Source organism: Orbilia oligospora (genome assembly GCF_000225545.1).
Source record: "Orbilia oligospora ATCC 24927 unplaced genomic scaffold scaffold00006, whole genome shotgun sequence".
NCBI classification, from domain to species: Eukaryota; Fungi; Ascomycota; class Orbiliomycetes; order Orbiliales; family Orbiliaceae; genus Orbilia; species Orbilia oligospora.
The window spans coordinates 192,007-214,599 of record NW_011645563.1 but is presented as its reverse complement, the minus strand read 5'-3'; the positions used below and the strand labels follow the sequence as shown (position 1 = coordinate 214,599).

At 46.0% G+C, this 22,593-nt stretch overlaps 5 protein-coding genes across 5 annotated transcripts; 4 read left to right on the top strand and 1 right to left on the bottom strand.

Annotated features, from left to right (window-relative positions):
- Window positions 1–4,377: 4,377 nt before the first annotated feature.
- On the top strand, window positions 4,378–7,542 carry AOL_s00006g80 (uncharacterized protein; the record flags this gene model as incomplete). The annotated part of the gene is made up of 5 exons (XM_011119389.1): window positions 4,378–4,534; window positions 4,629–4,750; window positions 4,942–5,094; window positions 5,164–5,205; window positions 5,266–7,542. 5 exons carry the CDS (start codon window positions 4,378–4,380, stop codon window positions 7,540–7,542), a joined length of 2,751 nt encoding a protein of 916 aa, XP_011117691.1.
- Window positions 7,543–9,845: 2,303 nt separating this feature from the next.
- AOL_s00006g79 (uncharacterized protein) lies at window positions 9,846–12,566 on the top strand (the record flags this gene model as incomplete). Its single annotated transcript, XM_011119388.1, has 1 exon — window positions 9,846–12,566. One exon carries the CDS (start codon window positions 9,846–9,848, stop codon window positions 12,564–12,566), a length of 2,721 nt encoding a protein of 906 aa, XP_011117690.1.
- Window positions 12,567–13,322: 756 nt separating this feature from the next.
- AOL_s00006g78 (uncharacterized protein) lies at window positions 13,323–17,311 on the bottom strand (the record flags this gene model as incomplete). Its single annotated transcript, XM_011119387.1, has 3 exons — window positions 13,323–16,993; window positions 17,062–17,188; window positions 17,267–17,311. 3 exons carry the CDS (start codon window positions 17,309–17,311, stop codon window positions 13,323–13,325), a joined length of 3,843 nt encoding a protein of 1,280 aa, XP_011117689.1.
- Window positions 17,312–19,340: 2,029 nt separating this feature from the next.
- On the top strand, window positions 19,341–20,126 carry AOL_s00006g77 (uncharacterized protein; the record flags this gene model as incomplete). Its single annotated transcript, XM_011119386.1, has 1 exon — window positions 19,341–20,126. The coding sequence occupies one exon, from the start codon at window positions 19,341–19,343 to the stop codon at window positions 20,124–20,126; it is 786 nt and encodes a 261-aa protein (XP_011117688.1).
- Window positions 20,127–21,395: 1,269 nt separating this feature from the next.
- On the top strand, window positions 21,396–22,313 carry AOL_s00006g76 (uncharacterized protein; the record flags this gene model as incomplete). Its single annotated transcript, XM_011119385.1, has 1 exon — window positions 21,396–22,313. One exon carries the CDS (start codon window positions 21,396–21,398, stop codon window positions 22,311–22,313), a length of 918 nt encoding a protein of 305 aa, XP_011117687.1.
- Window positions 22,314–22,593: the final 280 nt, after the last annotated feature.

Sequence of the window (22,593 nt, the reverse complement as noted above, 5' to 3'; positions counted from 1 at the left end):
CCGGACCGAACCTGCAGATCATCGATGGAGATACCGCCTCCTTAATTTTCTTAACTCAGATCTTGCGAGAGAGAAAGCGTGTCTGGGTGGTGTGTGGTTAACCAAACTGACTAGGTCTGTGGTCCTAAGAATTGATCATAAAGCCTAAACCTTCCGCTCTGAATTCAACCGCATCAATGTTGCGTGACATTACTGTTGACAATTCATCTTGTTCAGGATATGTGTTGTGTATCAAGCAGGACCTGTACTTACTCCGTATACCGTAGCGAGATTGCATTGTATATTCTGGACAGGCGCAGTGCGTGCAGCTTTCAATAAGTACTTAAGTACTTACATACGGAGTACTTACTGACTTATGTAAGAGGTGTGTTTGGTTTATTTATATTGGCGCAAACATTACAGCTAGTTAGAATCAAACCTCGGTATCAACTTCCTCTTGTACTGCTCTTGAATACTACTACTTATCCAGGTAACTACTTGTAAATGCTTCCATACCGGCCCTCCCGCCCACCGTATTCCAAGGCGGGGCCCAAGCAAGGGAGGGGCACAAAAAATAAAATAAAGGGCAAAAGAGGATCCGGGGTGAGAAGGGTCTCAAGTCTGCGGCGGTTTAGCCTTGGAGCTCAGCTTAGGACTGGATCCCTCGTGCACACACATACAATGCAATACTACTTGAAATTTACTGCTTATCGATACAATTCTGTTTGTAAAGATTGACGACTCTTAAATCAGGTCATTCGGATCCGGTCCAGTGCTGTTCCAAGGAGAACTTTCGATTTCAAAATTTCAAACTAGTACTGCTTGGTTGTTTTAATTTCGACATCGGTGGATCCATCCACGCATGGACCGACTGACCAAAATTGAGTAGCAGATACGCGGTCTTCCGGCTACCGTCATTACTACCTCGGTACATATGCATATACGTACCCGATCGCGATCATGATCTTGTTGATTGAAAGGTTACTCTGGAATCTACCGCGCCTGGACTTCGCGAATACGTACTTGCACAGAAACTTTTCAAAAGAAGATTCATTAGCATTGTGTAATATTTTAGTAGAGCCCAGGTCCGATACCCGCTTGTATCCACCGTACAATTAGGTAGTGTCGATCACACTCGATGAAGAACCTTAGGTTAGGTCGGGTGAAGGATCGTAGGCAAGCAACCTTGTCGGCGACAAGTTTGCGAGTTCGGGTATCACCAATTGCAATCGCAAATTATATTGATGCACATATGTACGTCCCTTCGCGATAATGGATGAGTCCGAAAAGCCGAACGCGAATGGGCTTAGATTACTGGTGGCCATGCATATGACCTAGGATTAGTTTCGACGGGAAGTGGCATACACCGTGTTTGAGACCCCTGCTCCCGTCGAGATCATGTCGACACCACATTTCTACCCCTGTCGCCGCGATCTTGATCAGTCTCGACGATATTAAAAATAACCAGGTGACCGGAACAAAGCGTGCGCAGTTGTCCGGGCTCCTCGTAATCGATCGAGGTTTACTCGGCAAGGTGCAACCACGACCTATTGGTGCAGACAGGGTTGAGAGGAGGAGGAGGAAGACATAGCTAGCTGTAACAGAGCTTCTTTCGAGCTTCTAGAAGCCGTTGTATCGATCAGACGGGGATTGTAGTAACCCATCCCGAGTTGATATTAATTAATGGTGTCGCAATCCGGATACCCTAGATTGAATCGAAGGAGGGGGAGGTAGGTCTGTACTATATACGGCATGTAACCGTTCCTCACATGAGGCTATATGCCTAAGTAAGTACCTAATCCAAGTACATGTACGTGTACATATGTTGTGCAAAGCTCACCCATGCTAGAATGATGATGGGCAACCCCACTTGCCATCTTCAAACGATCGATTCACATTTCGGTTTAGCTAGGCATCATCGAGCAGAACTCGAGGAGGTCGGGGTGATCAGGGGAGGTGGAGAAGAATTCTGAAGAAGAAGAAGTAGGGATACCTACTAGCTAACTCAGTTCACACCCCCTTGTGGCACCTTTAGTATAGACCCGTGTCCATGAGATGTTGGAAATGTGTCAAAACAAATGAAAAAAAGGAAAGGGAGAATGCGGCGTAACCTCTAAATCCGGAATTCCGTTCGTGCAGATGTTCGATCGGACCACAGACTTCGAAATCATAGCTGAGGTTACGCAAGAAGGATGACCGTAAAATCACGGCAAGCCGTTTTAATCAACGCGGAACGACCGAGGATACTTTTTTTTTTTTTTTTTTTTTTTCTGGGGGAGGGGGAATACGGGCCTCAGTTGGGGGAGAATATCGATATCGATAGTTGTAGTTGGTTGGCTTTGTGGTGCACTGATGATATATCTACTCCCTAACCATCGACTTAAGTACTTACTTACTTACTCAAGTACTTAATTACCTTGAGATTAGAATTAAATTGAAGTGTTCTCGTGATATATACTTAAGTACTTATCGATAAGCTTTTAACTGATATTATCTACTATGTAATAGGATGGGATGAAATGAAATGAAATGTGTTGGGGCTGTGGTTGTTGATTGAACGGCGGGATAACCCGATCAGGGCTCCGACGCCGCCGTGCAGTGCATTGCATGCGCTGTAGCTGAATATCTGAATATCTTACGTACTTACCTTAGGTACATACCTTACCTCTTCGACTTCCCGCCGGGTATCGACTTGCAATTGACTGTTATATATGCATGAAGCATCCAAAGTATTATTATACTCGAGGCATTCGATCCAAGTCGATATTGAATTGTATTGGTTCGTACGGGATACACATACAATATATATTTTACCGGCTCGGAATGTTAACCTGACCTCCCCGAAGCAAGTCGTTCCCGGAAGAAAAAAAAAAAAAAAAACCTTCGCCCGTTCAACATTCCCCCGTCCTCGTATAACTTAACCGTCGTTTGCCATGAATATTGCCCGTGCGGATTCGATCCAAACCTCTCCTCAATAGGGGGTAGCCTGGTGGAAGGACAGACCTCAGGTAAGTACTTAAGAACTTACTTAAGTATTATATTGTTTTGTCGGTAAGTAGGTATGTAAGTAAGTATATATCACCTTACATTTGCATCATCGGGTTCCTGTTCCTCTTCCAAACCTTATCGGTATCGTCTGATACCTTATATATCATACTACTAAGTAGGTACTTACTGACTTAAATAAGTCTTTACTTACCACTGCAAGTATTCACTGAAGTATTTCTTAACTACCTAACCTACTTACCTCCTACCTACCTATACACATATACACAGAGGACTTATCGCTTCAATTGCTCATTTGCTTACAATTACTTAAGTTCCAGTACTTACTATAGACAGGTACTTAGATACGCCCTTCTTAGCGAGACGTGGGCACCGGAAACTCTCCAGAAGTGGCAGGAGGGAGAAATCGGACCGACAAACGGAACCATCGGGCTCAACCTACCTACACCTGGCCCTCGTCATCCCGACAATCAATTCAAACGAGGGAAACCAGTCGAGCTAATATAAAAGCTAAACCATTGCAGTGCAAGCAAGGTCTGAGAAGGAAAAAAAAAAAAAAAACAGTTGGGAAGGAAAGAGAAGAGACGCCAGGAAGCCGACACTGCCGTAAAGCCGAGACAATTTCCCAGAAGTCCAAGTGCGAGCCGATTCGGCCCAACAGCGCTTGTTGCCTGTTCCTGTTCCTGTTGCTGTTCCCGTTCCTGTTCTTGCTCTTGTTTCTTGTTTCTTGTTCTTGTTCTTCTAGTGAATTCTTCTGGCTGTACGTGTGAAGCGGACCAGCCGTGCGAGAAGGAAGGGAAGAGAAGAGAAGACGGCCGGACAAGGGAAGAACTACCAGGCCTTGCTTTGACATAATATGCAAACCTCCCGCCGCTAGAGAACTGCTACATCGAAACTCTCCCAATCATTCATTCTGTCTCTCTCACCCTCACCCTCACCTTCACCTTCATCCTCTCACCCTCACCTCTCACACTTCTTTTTCTTCTTCTCTTCTTCTCTTCTTTATTTTTTATTTTAATAATAATTCTCTCTCATCCCCACTTACCTTTACGGTCGACTTGGCCACCGGCTTGACTGACGGTTCAGTTTGGCATTCCAACCACGGATTCTACCCGGCGCAAAAAGCGGCCCGGATCCTAGCACGCTACTGACTTAGAGTACATATTACATACACACATAGAAAAAGAGACACCCGCCTTTTGATTGGCCATTTTCGCGCATGCTGGTAGGCTTAAAAATCACCCGGGGCCATTCATAGAGAAAGCATCGACTGCACAAGGCTTGACTCGTGTTTGAAGTTTCTCACTCCCTTCGATTCTAGCAGCATCACAGTCCTCTCCCCGACCAGGCTTTCTTTTTTTTTTCTCGGCCAGTGCCGTTTCGTCGCCAACGATGGAGAAAACCGGGGCCGTGAAAATGCGCAGTTCAATCGCTTGTGCGCGATGTCGAAAATCAAAGGTCAAATGCCTCAACAATGGTGTAAACACACCGTGTCGTGCTTGTGAGGCTACTGGGCGAGAATGCACTTATCCACCTCCTGCAGTACCTGGTAATACTGAATCCTGCGCTTCATCGGCCGTTAGCTTGATGGCCTCCTTGTTTTTACGCAAAATGCTCACGTTGGCGTATGTTCACACATGTAGGAAGCTCACAGGCGCACACTCTCGCCCCCGCCTCGGCGACGGGGTCCTATTCGTCTCCGTCAAACTCGATACATCACGGTGCTGTTAATGGATCGCATGGAATAGGAGGTACTGGCCAGGAGGTAAGGAGAATCCCAAAACTTTCCTGTTCGCTCAGCTCATCACCAGTATTGTATACCTTTGAGCATGGCCATCTCGTCATCTATGTCCTTTTTTCATCCTCAATTTATCTTATTCTACCACATTCCATTCTATTTAAACCTCGTCATAGAATCCCGAAGACTAATTGAATTCATACTCTTATCCTCTGCAGAAACCAAGATCGAGACCGAAAAAACCTACAACAGGCCTTCAACATCCGTACACAACAGCGGTACAAGCAGCCTACCCTCGTGATGGGTCACAAAGACCTTTGGCGGAGGCACTGGACCCCAACGTGCTCACACCTACTGTCTGGTCCGGCATAGTGAGTCTAGTTCTATATTTAACCATCGAATGCGACCATTCAGTCCTTCTAACAACCCCAATTCTTTAGTATGACCTTCTTACAATGCATTATCCGCATCTTCCGATTCTTGTAAGATTGAGGTGCCCAATTATCATTTGAAGGACAGGTAGAAACTAACATGTCCACCAGCATCGACCCACATTTTTAAGACCTTTAACAGAAGCTCCAGCCGACGCAGAGGCTGCCCACATTGCGACCCCACCTGCAAACAGCACGTCCGCGACACCCCCTCCATCCCCCTCACCTTTGGTCCTCCTCGGCGTCCTTACACTTACCGCCCGGTTTTCGTCACAACTTATCAAGCATCACAATACAACGGCTATAAATACGTCCGAATACTATGCCACTGCTTTGAAGTCTAGGCTGATGACCTTGAATCCGCACGCGAACGATCCAGACGATGATGGTTTCCTTACACCAACTGTAGCAAAAGTGCAGGGGCTAATTATGTTAGCTGTCCACGAGCTTGGACAATCGCATGGTAAAAGTGCTTGGCAATGGCTTGGAATTGCTGCTAGGATGTGCCAGGTCTTAAACTTACCCCCGAAAACTCCGAATCTTGTTAAAGGCTGGATTGCTGAAGAATCGGAGCGGCGAACGTGGTGGGCGGTGGTAATGCTCGACAGAATGTTGAGCAATACGGGGGGAAGCGGCGGAAGGGCATTTACATATGGTTGGGAGAGAGTGCGAGGGGTCCCATTACCGTGTTCCGAAAGGTCTTGGCTTTTTAGCGAAAGAATTACGGCAGGAGTCCTCGATACACCGATTTTGGATCCCATTGCTACCACATCGACGTTTAATTCCGATGGATCTGGCGGCCACAAGAACGGGGTTACGGATCCCATAGTCGAATTCCCCAAAGAAGAGGAGAGCGTGCATGCTCGGCTTATTCGCCTAGTTGATATATGGGGCCGAGTAACGATATACTTGTGCAATCCATCGACCTCACTTTCGACGGCGGAAACACTCGGACAGGAATTAGAACGTTGGAAGGCAGGGCTCCCCAAGTCTCTTGCCTACAGTCATAAAAATCTCCTCGCGCACGTCGCTGAACGTTCTTCTTCGTCATACGCTCTTCTACATATCATATACTTTCTATCAATACTTCTGCTCCATCGAGAGTCTCTCCCGGTTTTGCCGCCAGCGAGCCCCATTCCAACCACTCCAAATAAATGCTTCTCAGCTGCTCGGAAAATAACAGAAATTGCAAGAGAAATGAGTACGTGGCTTTCACTGCCTCTGACTCCAATTATATGCTTTGCAATATATGCGACTGCGTGGGTTGGAACTTATGGGCTTCATTATCCTCACATGACTGGCCCTCCAGGTAACGGAATGGGAAGCAGAGATCCTACATTTTTACTTTGCATCATTGAAAGCTGGAGATCAAAATGGCGTGTTGCAGACGGCTGGGTCAGGGCGCTCGGCTCTCTTCATTCATTCTTGAGAAGGAAGAGAAAGGCAGCGGAAATTGCGGATATGGCGTCTAGCCGTAAGAGACGACGTTCTGTCGGAAGTGATGATATCGCTTTACCAGAGCCTCAGTCTGCTACCCCAGGAGCTGAAGAAGCAGCGACCCTCAATGAGGAAATGAAAATATTCAATAAAACAATAACCGATTTCCTAACTTTATCTCTTGGAGGCAGTGGAGGCTCATCTCGGGACGGACACCGCCAAACGAAACGTTCGAAGAGTCATATTGGCTCTGGGGGTGCTGGATCGGACACGGAGATGCAAAATGCACCCTCGACCTCTGTCCCGGTGCCGAGTATCCCCTCCATTAGCACACCAGTCCCCGGCGACTCCTGGGTAGCAGTAAATAGGGACCCTAACCGTGCCTTACACGGGCTTTTAGCCGCGGCCCAAGCCGGTGAGAGTAGCAAGGATCAACTTCACCAACGTTCAGAGCCACCATCAAATGTACCAACGCCCCCAACAAGCAACCCATTAAGTTGGAATTCTGCAGAAACGGCGATAGCGCAGCGATCGACAGCATTTTCACACTCTGATACAATGCTACCGGAAAACACACCGTCGAAAGCAGAGCATCCAAGTGACCCCAACAACTCTGGGCCTCAAGCACCAGGATCCCAAGCACCAGGATCCCAAGCAATTCAGCATGCAGAGTCAAATGGAAGCACTACCTCGCCAGGCCAAGTAGTCGTTGATAATCATGGCCCAAGCTCCATTCAGGATGTTGCCAAACCTGGCTCGGTGTCGGACTCATCGGAAATCCATGAGAAAGATACGATTGCATTTGAAGGGTGGGGCATCCTTGGGCTCGCAAAAGTTGACTTGGTTGGGTTCACTGAAGGAAAGGTATGGCAAGATTGGGCCTGTGGCCAGCCCGGATGGTTTGACGCAAGCCACGTGAGTGGTCGTTTAGCTGAAGGAGACGCAGAGTAATCTGGGCAAGATTTTGCGCCTAGAACTTGTCATCATTTTATTGCTGAGGTCCGTTTTCATCTTTTAAGTTCGTTTCTGGGAAGACACTTTCGATATCTTTATATTGCCAGCTATATACCCTATTCATTTGGATATCTCTTTCCATTTCTTTTTGTTTTGTTTTTTTTCCTTTCCCTTACGCCTTGGCCATTTTGCTTCATATATGTCGGAATAGCTTTAAACTGCGCTCGACTCATACAAGAGCGAACTCGTAAGGTTGGCCTATGATAGGGGCCGTGTTAGAACTGTCCTGTTACAATTGTACGATATATTATTTCTGCAGCTCCATACTTCACTATTGGACGGGATATTCTGTTCTCTCTGCTTAGATTTTTATCTTGACTACCCAAGTTGAAGTATTTTTGTATGTACACGGTAAATCCCGAAGAACAATTTTTCTCTCTTCAATGCATTCGCGTTATTTTTGAGGAAATGGAGTGTTCCCCCCCTTGTCCTGGGCTAGATTGACACGGGTCATCGCGCGGGTCGAATATGATGAACCCCACTTGCGATTCTAAGCCAATGCAATATGATCCTATCATATACATACTCGGGATTAGAAGATACTTGGTTAGGTATTTTCGAGATAGTAATATATGGACTAGTTGGTGTACAGCAGCTATTAATATTCCCCTGGTATTAGGAGCAGGCAGCGCAGCTTGATGTTTCTCAATCCTGCGGAATACCTGATATATCTGGTTGTGCAGACTGCAGTACTGGTGGCGTTATGCACACATACGCACTAAGTAGTAGCTGGCTGCTGTAGACCGCTCGAGATATATTACAGGCAGTCAATACATCGTCTGTATGTAACGGGTAGTATATAATGGTCCCTATCGAAAGACGCTGGTTATATATGTTGTTCGATTTGATTCTGGTTATCCTAAGAACACAACTCACTACAACGTGCGCGGACTAATAATACAATACACTGTGTGCGTGTTTGAACGTTCGAAACTTAAAATCCTCAACGTCCCGCTATTATCAATATGCACACCCGGGATGAGTCCCGTAAGTAAAATTACGATCCTCATAGGGAAACCCGTCTTAAAGCTAATCTAGTAACTTAGCGATTACAAGCAGCCCGCGGACAATTTCATTGTTCCAATGGGCCAATGCAAGGCAATCTGGTCTTGACCGTTGCGGTTGGGTGAGGGACGGCAAGCCTCTAATCGAACGTCACGTTGAATAAATTCAATGCATGCATATGCAGGGCGGTATTCACCAGCATACATACCTATTCGCTCTACCCCAACGAGAGAGTACTCGAGCGTCCGAGTTGATAAGGACGGAAAAGCGGGTCCCCAAAATTGGCAAAGGCGGCGAAAGATGGGATCGAAAGCTTCCATAGCTTATATGTAGCCTGCCTTAAGCGCCGGGGCACCTTGATTCGGCTTGGTGGTGTCGAAACCAACCAAGCCTCTTCGAAACCTGGTTGGTCAGACGTGACCGGGCCCAGCTCCACATCTTGCCGGGTCTCACGAACTACTCAGAAGTTTCTCCCTTTTAAACTGCCCTTCTGCAGAATCTCTTGAGTGTCGGTATACAAAGTACGTACATACCTTTGCGCAAGACGGTAATAAGGATCGAATTGACTGCCGGCCGACGTACTCTATCCTTTCGTATATACACACCACTCTGTCTCCTTTTTCTTCGCATTTTCGCCCCATTGCGGTGCATTGGGTCTGACCGTCTGTATTCCCAAGCTCTTTTGCATACGACTGTTCCGTCGGTTCTGGAGGTGTACAGACTTAGAAATTTCAGACGAATTCTCAGCTCGGTTTCAGCTCCACCCTCCAAATTGTGTGTGTTCCGGAAACTGGCCTTTTCCGCTTGTCGTCATTCCATTTTCGCTCACCCTATAGCCTGACCAAATCTATTCTTCGTGATAGAAGGATTTCGTATCCTCTCTAGCTGTCCACAGCCATCGGAACCTCATTATAGGACCCATATCAAAGATTTTATGCTGCACGTCGAGTGCATCAGGATATCCTCCCTGCCTGCAGCTTCGCCGCATCCCTACAGGTTAGGCCCGGCAAATACCTCGGACACTTAACAGGAAGCATTGCATCTAAACCTCCATCTCGCATCCGCGCTTTCTGCCCCTGACATCGTGTACTTGGGTTCCTGCTGGGGTATTTGCAATTTTCGAATTCCATCAAAACCCTATCGCCGGGCTTTAAGTTTGCGGGGTTCTTTCGGTCGCCTATCCACCTATACTATAGTCGCTGGGCGACCAAGACTTATACACATAATACTCCACCATGGATGCCACATCTATTAAAATCAAAGCCGTCTCACGGCCGTCGAACCTGAGCCGCAAAGTTATCACACCAAAGCCGTTGAACCTGAAAGTCTCAGCAATCAAACTAAAGAAGAAGGCCGGGGCACCAGCACAACATTACTCCCTTCAGGACGAGAACTTCGATCCTCGACCGTTCTCTTTTCTAGAAAACGATCCTGTTACACCAGGATTTGAACCGATAACGCCTTTCGAAATTACACCTCCAAATTCTGCGGGCGGCACGGAAGAGGACCATGATGACTTCAACGACAATGATAGCGACATTATAGATAGTCCCGGTCCCACCGCAGATTTCCAGAATAACAAAATCAGGAAAGCTCTTGGTAGGGAGCCAGAAAACAGTGCTTATGAGAATGAAAGACTCAGACAAGAAGAAGCGGAGTATGTCGCCCGTAATCTCGGGTTCTCGCAAGCACAGCCTTCAAATTACCGCGGTCTGGTGCTGAAGAAGGCGAACAAAAAGCCTAGCAAGCAGTCCTTGCGACATCGCGAGAGCAGAGAGACAATGTTCTCCGAGGATAGCGTGATCTCCGAAGAAAGCCACACGACCCCTCGGCATAACTCTAGGTTTTCCATGTCCACTGCGACAGATATGGACCCTACCACGCCCTTCATGGATACTGGCTTCGAAGACCACGACTACTTTGATAACTCGAAAACCCCCCAGCCAAACTCTAGTCGCAACCTGCTTCTCCGGGGCACAGCGCCAGCGTCTGCAACACGGACTAAGTTCGTATCCACCGAGCTTGTCATGCCTATGCCACAACATCCAACTCCTCTATCACCTACAATGGAACGCTTCTTATCAAGAATGTCCGAAGTTATAACCTCTCCGCTTAGTGCGACGTTCCCTGAGGAGATCCCTGGTGTCGCTCCAGATCCAGCTACTCCTGCACCCACAAAGACAGAGTTCAAAATTCCGTCTCACGTCATCGATGTCAACTTGGTTTCCGTCGTAGCTATGGATTTTAGCCCTCAGCAAATGATCGATATCAGTGGGAACACGGCGTTGGTGCAGCAAGAATGTGACCCGATTGCAGAGCCAAAACACTCTAATGGCGGTAGCACACAGCAAATAATGTATATAATCCCCATTTTGCTTAATGACCCTGCCAGTTTCTGCGCCTGTGATAAGGCACATGTCGAAAGCGACACTGCGTCAGTGGCATCGGCCACAAGGTCTGCTATTCACCCAAGCAACATCCTCAGATTCGAAAATGTCATCGTTCAGATGAGGTTAGCGCCCCGACCCCGCATCCGTCGGCATGGCTGGACATTCCTCAATATTGGTATTCCTACCCGGATTGTCGTTGGAATTCTCGATCATTTGGAGAAAGAGCTAGTAAGTGTGGGCAAATGCAAGATGGTTCTACATGGCGACTACTACTGGATTTACACACCGGTTCGAGCGTTCACCAAAGTCTACAAACGAGAATACATAACATCTCCAAGGGGTGGTGATATTCCTTCCCGGACGAACTCGAAGACTCCGAAGACGGCTGCGGATCTAGAATCTCTCCGAGAAGAGGATGAAGAAGACGATGACAATAGTGTTATAGACGATTCTGGAGATGAAGAGGAGGAGGAGCGTCAAACAATCTACAAAGAGCTTCCAGATTCAAGGTTTTACTCTTTGCTAGAAACAAGGTCACTCTCTGTGGACTTGTACACTGAGATCTACGCCAAGTCCAATGCAGAATATCCTCTTGACTCCCCAGCACAAGGCGACTTCTCCCTCGGATTCTCGATAAGAGAGATTATCGTCACCGCAGAAAGCAACGTCCGTGGCCCAGACTGGAGCCACGTCAAGTCCCAGCGCAGCAAATGTCTCGCTAGAGGCCATCCTGCGGATATGGTCAGCCCGATCTCTGGTGTCAACAGAAGCGTTGTCGGGTCCCCATTCAATCCTGGTGCCGTCAACAATCACGCAATAAACACGTGGAACAGTAATGTCACTGCTGGTTCTGTACGTAGTGCTAGCAATCTGGGGAATCTGATAGACCGTTGGGACCCCAATTCTACACCCGTTAACCGGACGGATCCGAATGCGACCCCTGTCGCTCGCTCGGCCGCGAATGGGAGTGTTGCCAATGGCTATGATTACGCTTCCATAGCGAGGTACGGCTCACGAGGGGCTACAGCAACACCTGGTGCGTGTAGTCATTGTGGAAGCCATGTGCCAGATGGGGTCGCCAGTCCGCTTTCTGCAGTTGCTACAAGCCCTATCACCAACAATGGAAGATTCGATAAAAGGAGCAATTCATCGCTTAGCACAGCATACCGCAGCCAGAGTTTAAACCGGATTAGAGAAGACGGCAGGCAAAGCAGCCGCGGTTATAAGGTGGTAGATAACGACGTTCAACACTCAAGAACAAATAGCAGGAACCGTAATGATGATGTTAGGAGCGGAAGCAAGGTTCGAAGCAGAAGCCAATTGAGTCGGCGAGATCATAAGGATGGACGCCATAGCGCTGGTAGACGGAGGGAGGATAGAAGCCAGAGCAGGGATCGGACGATCGAGCGGGACGCTGCATCTACTCCGAAGGCGCCCCAAACAACTTCCACGACGTACGATAGCGATAATTGGGTGGTAAAAGACAAATCAAATGCTCCTATAGAGGAAGCGACACCCGAGAAATCAAAGAAACGCTGGGGCCGGAAGAAGAAGTACGTCGAGTAAAGCTCTACGCTATCAGCGAAAAATTCATCGAGTTCCGGCCGAGGCCCTATCACATAACAAATCCTGCAAGCTGTATAAAGGACACTGGTCTGAACGTAAGAGTAGGAGGGTTCTTTTCACTCATTTTCCTTTTTTCTTCCAATGCATTTTCCAATTATCTTTTTTTTTTTGCAATCATGTATGCATAGGAGTTGTCCTTCATGGTCAGATCATTTGTCTCCACGATTTCCTCACATTTAGCTAGCACGTCAACGAAATTTAAACCGGGTCTTCTATCGCATCTATTAGACTTATTGAGTTCTTTGTATTTACGAACCAACTAATCTACCGCTGTGCCATACAGGAAACAGGTGGTCCCAGACAGCCAACCATCGATTGTATCCAGCGGATAACATGGAACAGGCATGCACACGGTATTACTGCCAAGTGGTTCCCGTGGAGTTCATGACAGAACCTCATATGGAACCTCTGGAACTGAAACAGAAAGAACTAAAGCAAGAAAAACAAGAAGTCAAAAGAACCGATCCAAAACTAATGAATCCCAGACCGGAATATCCCAAAGTACCCAAGTAAAAAAGAAAAGTCGTCACAGAAGCTCCACATCGAGAACAGCATCAATACTCTTCTTCAAGGTGGCTAAGCAATACTCATGAGCTCATCGAACTATACCAAAACCCTTCTTCTCAACATCAATTGCGCTGACAATGTACCCATTACAAAATTGAAAACCCCCATAACTTTAATGAGAATCGTTGCTCAATACTTCAACTTCCACCAAAGAATCGTGCTGGCGATAATAAAGACCGGCGCGACACTCACAGCCTCACCAACACCGGCGTATTGTGGTGCAAGAGTCCATGGAATAATACCAGTTGAAATCAAAACCGCTCCTAAGTTATACTTCAACGCCCATGAGAAATTGCACTTAATGAGCCTTGTGGCTCTCTTACTTAGTGCGAGAAGCGCGAGAACACCCGTAAGGGACGACGACAAAATTCCTGCGTCTGCACATCCAGCGGCGATATCAGTACAGTTGCTCATCGTCACGCCAATATCCGCCCGGGTAAGTGCAGCTGCATCGTTCGTTCCGTCCCCGAGAAACAAAACATATCGCTGCCTTGTGCGAAACCTGTTGAGAACTCGACGAATGAAATGGCCGCGAAGCTGAAGGATATCGACATCCATTTGAGCCCTTGTTTGAAGAAGTCGAATCCGCTGTGCTTTGTCTTCCGGTGAACATTCCCCGTAGACGTTTTCTGGTGGTATTCCGATTGCTTCGGCGACTTGTTTACAAACCGCTAATTGGTCACCGCTAAGCATAAAACATTCAATATTTTGAGCCTGGAGTTTCGAAATAACCGATGCTGCTTCGGGTCTGATCGTATCAGAAAGTCCAAACACCGCAAGGATATTGCTATTCCTCACGTCAACGACAACAAAAGGCGTACGGGCGTCGTCTTCAACGACAGTTCGGAAAACCGCCTTGCTGAAGTTTTTGATGTTATCCGTGAGAACCCAAGAGGGTTTACCACCTCTTACTCGTCTACCCTTAACAGTCCCTTCTATTCCTTTCCCGACAATAGACCTGATATTTTTTTCAGTGTCCGAAAGTTGTAGCTCTTTGGTATGATATTCTTTCAACTTATCAAGGACTGCTTTAGAAACCGGATGTCTATCCCGTGCAATCAACTTGTAGATAAGATGTTGGACCTCCCGAACATCCTTATCTCCAGTATCACCAACCCATTGACCGCGCACCCAATACTTTTCCGCAGCGACTTGGAGCCTCCCAGTTGTCAAGGTTCCTGTTTTATCCGCAACAAAGTATCGAACTTTCCTGGCCTTTTCAAGCGATTCGGGAGACTTGATAACAATTCCACACTTTACGCCGACCTGGGTAGCGAAGATCAGGACAGTCGGAACAGCCAAGGCAATAGCACAGGGACACGAAATTGCTAAAACAGTGATCGCGATTGTTAACGCTTTGGCGAATGCTGCGCTAAGGTCTTCAGTGTGCCTTTTAACAGTCCTGTAGTAGCCAATCCAACCGGCAAATGCTGCCAGCGCAATAAGAAGGACGACTGGGGTCAACCAAGCCGCCACCTTGTCCGCATAGTCCTGCATCTTCGGTCTTGAGCTTGACGCCGCGGTCACGAGCCTTTTCATGGACGATATCGTATTTTCTGGTATCAATCTGGTGACGCGGTATTCAAGTCTGCCCTCAATAACTTTTGAGCCTGCGATGACAGTGCTGCCTCTTTGATGCTGAGCAGGCTCTGATTCGCCCGTAAGATGGCTCTCATCCACCGTGGCATCCCCGTTAATGACGACTCCATCGGTAACTACAATGTCCCCAGTTTGTGCAAGAAGTACATCGCCATAGTGCAGAAGCCGCACATCCTCAGTTTTCCAACGACGATTGCGGATCGGTCTGAACGTATATTGAGTACTGCGAGTGCAGACATTAACTTGAAGAGTACCGACGGAAATGCAGTTGGCAGCCCAGTGTCGAATATAACCGGTTAGTAGACGCCCAGCCAATATTAACGTTATCAACAAACTACTAGCTTCAAAACTAGGTTCGTGTCGTTCGGATTCCGCGTCGTCAAGAGGCTGACCAGAGTCAAGCTTTAATAGTTCGCGAGACAAGTTCATCCCCCAGAAAGCAACAGAATAAACAAAGGCCGCCGTAGTTGAGAGTGTGATCAGACAGTCCATATCTAGCCGATGTTGGAAAAAGATCGAACGAAAAGCATTAAGGTAGATCCCTTTAGCAAGTGTTTGGACGATAGCAGCAAGGACAAAACAAATGATCTGAAGAATGATAAAACTCTTCAAATGAGAAGGATTTACGTCTGACGCGGCAGGTACCTGGCTTTTGATACTTGGGGTCCAAGTGATCAACAAGATCGGGAAAGTCAGGACAAAAGCTACTATAGTAAGCCAAAACATCTTCCTTAGTTCTTTACGAGCTTGCTGATCCGCAATTTTATCGATGTCATCGATGTCGAAGAGCTCAACACTGTGGTTGCCCTGAGGAGACGTCTTCATATATTGTAGGAGATTTCGTATCTGCAGTTGTTGTGGGTCATATTTGACTTCAAAAACCATCCAATCTCTTCCAACGAGACCCTTTTCTAGATCAGGTTCCGGGTTTTGATTTCTCTTAAAGGCTCTGTCCCCTAGCCTTCTACAGAGGGGCACCAACCCTAGTTCTTCGCAAGTAAGTTCCCCAACCCGGTTAACCCCCTTCAAAAGCGCAATATGATTTTGAATTGTCGTGGGATCGGAGTTCTTAGAGAGAACCAGTTTGATCAAGACAGTTTGTTCCGAGTGATTACAATTCAGTCTGTCGGTGTCTTTCAAAACTTTGCAGGTGAACCCAGTCATTCTTTTGACTACGGGGCAAATTTGTTCGGAAGGGTCTGTGATGACAGATGAGTTATACCAAATCTCAGCCTTGCCGCGCATGAAGTTTGTTTTGACACCTTTTGGACCCTTTGGAATGATACCGTCAATTTTACGAAGAGTCCTAGCAAGTTTCGTTTCGCAGGTAGTACATGTCATCCCCGTAACGCCTAAGGACAAGTATCTCAAAGTTTTTGGCGGAACAAGTGTGCCTGACTCTGATGGTAAGGACTCTAGAGAGTCTTGGAGTTCTGTTTCTAGGTCATGGTCTTCGAGGCAACAGTCCCTCGCCACGATGTGGTCTTCGCCCTTGGTTTCGCAGCAGGTGTGTGCAACTGGTGTAGTTTCAAAGATGAGAGCAAGGATTCCCTTGATCCATATGCATGCGCACTTAAGTTCGCTTTTAGCTAGCTTTCCTCTAATGAACTCCCGATGGAAGTCACAAGGACCTTTTAAACTAGCTATTTGGAAATGGTGATGATGCCCAGTGACTAGGGCATGTGGAAGTTGTAGAACAGCCCCCCTGAGGGACTCGGGGACTCGGGTGTCGACAATGTCTTCATGGCAATACCGTTTCCCGGCATCAGAGGATGAGATGTCAATGCTGTCATTGACATGTGTTCCCTCGGTACTAGAGCTGAATTCTAAGCTCTGGTCAGAACCATCATTGTTGTGATGTTTGTTGTGATGGCTATGACTGTGATCATGATCACTACAATCGGGGTCGTCATGTTCATGTGGGTAGTCTTTCCAGTAATTAGCTTGGAGATATTCATTATCCTCAAAGAAATTTGGATAATACACACTATCGTCCGATTCGTGACTATGATGACTCTGACAACTGCTACTACAGCTAGACTCAGTGCTTTTTTCACTGATAAAACTCATGTCATTTGATGAGCTATCAGCAATCGCCCGCTCATGTTCTGCGTGCGACGTGAACGGAATATTAGTCGGTCCCGTGGTGTCTTGTATTTTGTATTTGCAGACAACAGCCGCGACTAGGTTCCAGCAGGCGTCTAGTAATGTTCCGACCAATCAGTCATACTTGTAGTTATGGTCAAATTATATAAGGATATAAGCATACCAGAACATTTGCATGTTAGGCTGCCGCCGTCTTTTGTTCCATGGCAACATTCAACTTTGCTAAGATCCAACCCCGAGAAATCTTGAATAGCGGATTCCAAGAAAATAGTAGCAAGTTTAGAGCGAAGCTAGATCGTGATACTGTTATTAGTGCCTTATAAGATCCCTACCTAAGTTGGAGAGTTTCATCAAAGGTTCAAGCTCACCTGTTCGAGCGCAGCAGCGTGTTTATCTCTAGTCTTGGTAGCCATTGTCGTATAGAAAGTCCCATTCGAGACTGAATAACTAGCTCTGGCGGGCTTAGACTGGTAAGTAGCTATGGAGATGAAGAGAGAAAGAGATTTCAGAATCTTCCGGCCCATCACCTCCAATGCTTCCCTAGCCCCAGACCATCCCATATTTATCGTATATTTAGTCACAAAGAGTGGTATAGGATCTGAGACAGGTTTCTACTAGCGACTCTGCTCAAGGCGGGCACTGGGATGTGTCGTCATAAATGTGATTATTGGAGAAAATATATATTTATAAATTTATATTAGACTTTCGACAATACTGAGGGATTGACTGATGAGACGCCGATGAACTAGCTGTAAAGTTGTAATTGTATGTGTCAATCCCGGCCACCTCAAATTCAACAAATATGGCATGAAGAAACATATTACTAGACCCGAAAATTTTGTATAGCTGAATTTCGGGACGAAGCAAATTTATAAAAGAAAAACAGGCTACGTTACTGTCCAGGTGTGTGTATAAGCGCTCTTACGGGTAGTTGCCGTCGCCGTAGGCTAAAAGGAAACCTTCAATGATTGGGATATATTGCACCAACGTACTCTACAAGATAACATCATTTATACATGTACAGTCTACTGCGCCTAGAAACCAATGAACTGCTTCAATCAGCCGTAGTTCTAGGGCCTATAGATATTGTAATACCTACGTATGAATACTGCATGTGCCCCTTGCGGTCAAGCCCCGACATCCTTTGCAGTCGTCTGAATATTAATACCTGGGGCTAGTCGGTTATGTGGATCATGTGAATTCACTGAAGGGTATAGATAGGAGAGATTTCTTTTCTCTAGTACTATAGTCGTACAACTATGAGTTTACTATAAAGCCTAAATACGATGGCCTCTATGTGCATATATCTGCAATGTGCCGTCGTGTTTCGTACTACGTTACTTTGTCAGTGGTAGCACCACACCGGAACTGCACCAAACTGACGCTTTATACCTGCTATCCCTCAATCTACATATATATGGCTGCCATGCTCATGCCGGTCACACAGAACTGCAGGTTTATAAGGAAACGCACGCCATCATGCATTCAGCATCTGCAGAATATTTGTTAACTACGATGATCGGTAGCCAGCACATTTTAACTAGACAAGGGACGAATGAGATTTCCCAAGACTTCCCAGTCAATACTTTGCACTCCAGGCACCCGCCACAGTCCAAGTTATCGATGTAATAGTACATTTAACACCATTGTGTTTCAATTGCTGTTGCTCACAAGCTAATTCCAGAGTACTCAAGTTCGTGCAAATAATTGTGCTGAAAACGTGTTGTGTGGCATTTTCATATCCCTGTCAATTATCCTAAAACGGGCTGTGTCCCAATATAGAAAGCTTTCAAACACCAAACACCATTGATCGTGATCCCTCAACACTGCAACAATATCAACTCAAACTCATCAGGTGGATGAAGGGCTCTTAGCCCGAAATCGCAAAAGCTCTTATGGGTTTTAAAGCTGTTACGAGTTCAGGAAGCTCTCACAAGGTCCTTCATAGGTGCTTCAGCTGCTTTGGCAGTTAGCTTTCCAGCGCAAATATGAAACTTCGAAACGTGAGTCTAGGCAATAATAACCTGTGGGCTCACAGCAAACCAACAACCTTCTGCAGGTTTACAGGTACGACTATAGAGACCAGTCTGAGAGATGCAAACTTGGGCGTCGTAACCTGCAGGATTCCAATTTCAAAGCGCTCAGCGTCTATATATATATATAAATCTATCGATCAGGATGTTTCGGCTTCTCGTGCTTACTATGGTAATTGAACTATATAATCACGCTTCTATCGACACGCATTCTTTGAGATCATATCCTTTACATGCTTACATTCAAGGCCAGTCCGAAGTCTTCGATTTTCTGTAGATTGAATCTTTAATATACCAACTTATCCTACGCCTCCGATTCCTAGATATTTCTTGGGATACCTTAGTGCTTGTCAGGACCTTGCAACAAACGATCCGAAGCTACATTTTCGCCTCATCCAGCATCTATACGATGGCAACCACCAGTAAATGTCCGGAGATCGGGGTCAAGAAAAGCCGCCAGTCACATAACAACAAAGTTCCGCCAGATGCACCTAGGAGAAACTTGAGTTCTTTCGTTATATTCGCCAATACCCGACGGAAAGAACTGAAGGCCCTCTACCCAGACCGGCCCTACCCTGCAATTCAGTCAGATATATCTGTAGAGTGGGAGAAAATGAACGACGAAGGCAAAGAGCATTGGAAGAAACTCATGGCACTTGATAAAGAGAGATATAAGAGAGAAATGGAGCTGTATCGCAAATATGGTTCGAACTGGGTTTGGGTTGTTGGACACCAGAAAAGGAAAGAGTTAGGGCTTACTGTCGAAGATTGTACGAAATTTGAATTCCTACCTTCAACCAAGGAACAAGGTAGAAATTCAAGGTTGCCGCAAAGTCGAACCGATCCCGAAGATGGGCGCTTCACAGAAAAGAAACGACATCACAACGATCAGGTTCAGGATGTTCGACAAAATGACAATCATGCGAACATAGTCGGAATTGCCAGTTCGCTCTCGATGTCAGCGCAGCCTATCATTTCTTCAAGCCAGAATGCAGGAGACTACAATCTGAATACGGAGTTTTATGGAATTTCTGCTTCAAGTCCGCCTGGAGGTCGGGATATCTCGGATAATGGCTCTCAAAGCATGGGTGACTTGGCCATTTTGGGACTCGTAGACGTTTTCTCGCCGACAGTATTCGACGGATTTGGTTTGGACATGCCATGGAGCGAAACATGCGAGTGGTACGACCAGTAGCAAGTATTATATATTGATTTCAACTAAGTCTTTGTAGTAGTTTAAGCGGTGGGTTTGTTTGCACACGTGTATCAATATTTCTCATTTTAAATCCGTTAGCAGAACAATTTGATACCCAGCTAAGAAGATGTAGTTTAAGGTATCTCGTGGTAGTCATAGAACAATACTCGGAGAGTCAGCTTGTAGAACTCATAGCTGAAATCGGGTTCGCTTTTTGTAAATAGAATACGAATAATAGCGCATACCTAGGTATATGTATGCATGTCCAAAATTTCGTAGTAACCGGAAGAGGCATGTACCAAAACTATTGCAAACTTCAGGACTACAAACTAGAGGTGTGTTCTTATCAGGGCAGGGAAATTGAAAGCTTCTACATAATATAGATCTAGGGAACACCGCCTGGGGCGGGCATTGTAGCTTGTAGTAGGTTCTATACTTTTAGGGCCCCTTCGAAGCTTCGAGTTTGAAAGAGGCCTTGACCAATGAAACTAACCTTGATTGATTCGCTCCTCTTCAAACAAACTCAGCATCCTGGCATCCTAGGCTTTAATATTGTTAAATACTGCATCTAATATTTAACCTAGACCATACTATTGTTTTCTCGCGTCCAGACCCGTTCGATAGCACCGATCGTACTCAATAAAGAGCATTGAATTCAGTCCATGCCACTAGCCGAATAGCGCATCGATGCATTTATAACTCTGCTCAACTCGTTTGGATAGCTAATATAGCCTGAGTCTAACAAAGGCGGCCATTCTTGTTGGAAGTTTGACCTTCAGAACAAAACCAACAACCTTAATTCCTTACGCTTGAGACAAAGTTAACTGTTCGTTAGTTTGCAATCTTCTTTGTTCTGAAGGCTGTGGGAAAGCATGGTTCCGCTTTGAGGGTGGGGTAAGGCACGAGTTCATCTACCACGACGGTGTCGCACAGATGTATTATATGCGCACTGTGTTCATTCGCGAGCTCGCGTTCGTAAGTTCATTTATAATATCCGATTCTTACTATAATGTAGAATGCAATCATACACACGAGTGAACAGTCTCACCGTTCCATACTTAATTACACAGAATAAGGTCTAAAGTTAGTCAGAATATCAGAATAGCATAATTCTGAAATACTAAGGGTAATCGTACAATAAAGCTCAAGTTATAACTCTGAGGGAGTCTAATTGCTACTCTGAGGTCAAGTTGCAACATTCTTTCGCTTTAATTATTACTAACTTCCTATGTATTTAGTAGCTAAGCAAACCTCTAGATCTTGAGATCAATGGAATATCCTTGGAGGCGAGATCGTTCCTCTTCTTGCCCTGAAATTAGCAGCTATGAAAATCATCGATCACGAGTAGGGCCGGGACTTCCAATTTGGGACTTACAATTGGCGGGCTTCCGACCCCGATTGATTGATTTCGAAACTGAATGCGATTTCGAGCCTGTCAATACCCCAGTCCATCGCAACATCGATTCAAGAAGAAGCTCTTGGACTTGTTTTCCAGACGACTCACCAACCCGAGCAAGTTCTATCAGCTCTTCAATCCCAAGCAATGATGAGGATGTTAATGACGATTCTGACGATTTTCATTACACCGGCAATGATGGCCATGAATCATATGATAACGCGTTTGAACTACACCATAACACTCAGCGTCACATGATCGAGCTTCGATCAGGGCAGCAATACCCAAGACCGGTTCAGATTGGGCTTCGAGTCTTCACTGGAAAAAAAGGAGTAGATACACCCTTCGGAACGAGAATCATCCGAAATACACCAAAACCAACAGCAACCACTCAAAAGCCATCGATTCCAATAGAATCGATAGCAACTTCAGTGGAATTTACATCTAAATCCCTGGGGAAGGGGAGACCACCACAGCAGACCCAGGACAAGGACGAGAACCCAAAAGTCGACGATACCCGGCGAGCAGCCAAAGTGACCATCCAGAGACAGAATTTTCTAGTGACTATTCGCAATTTTTTTCAATGGAGCCGAGATAACAATTCAGTTGTACTATTTATTCTCCTAAGTTGGCTTACCATGTTTATTCTTGCACAAACAAAAATACTACGAGTCGATACCTGGGAGCTTTTAGGTACACAACAGGGGCAAAAAGATCAACGGGTTTACCCCTCTGCAGGTTTGTGGAAGCAGATTGTGAATTCAAATTTAAAAACGGACTTACAATTGTAAACTGACTCGTCTGACTTGCGAAGCTAGATAGTGATTGGAGGCCCGATCCAAAATCCATAGTCGACCTTTTCTTTTCCAAAAATTCTTCGCAAACGATCCTGGACGCCAAAATAATATACCATTTGGAAAGCATTGGGGAACGGCAGGGACGATTGTACGACAAATTACAGAGCCAACTCAACAGTAATGCGATAGTCTTAGATTTTATGCTACAAGAAATGCGAAATCTCAAATCTGCTTTTTCTGCGATTGCGGATAGAAGGAAAATAGAGAGGCAAAT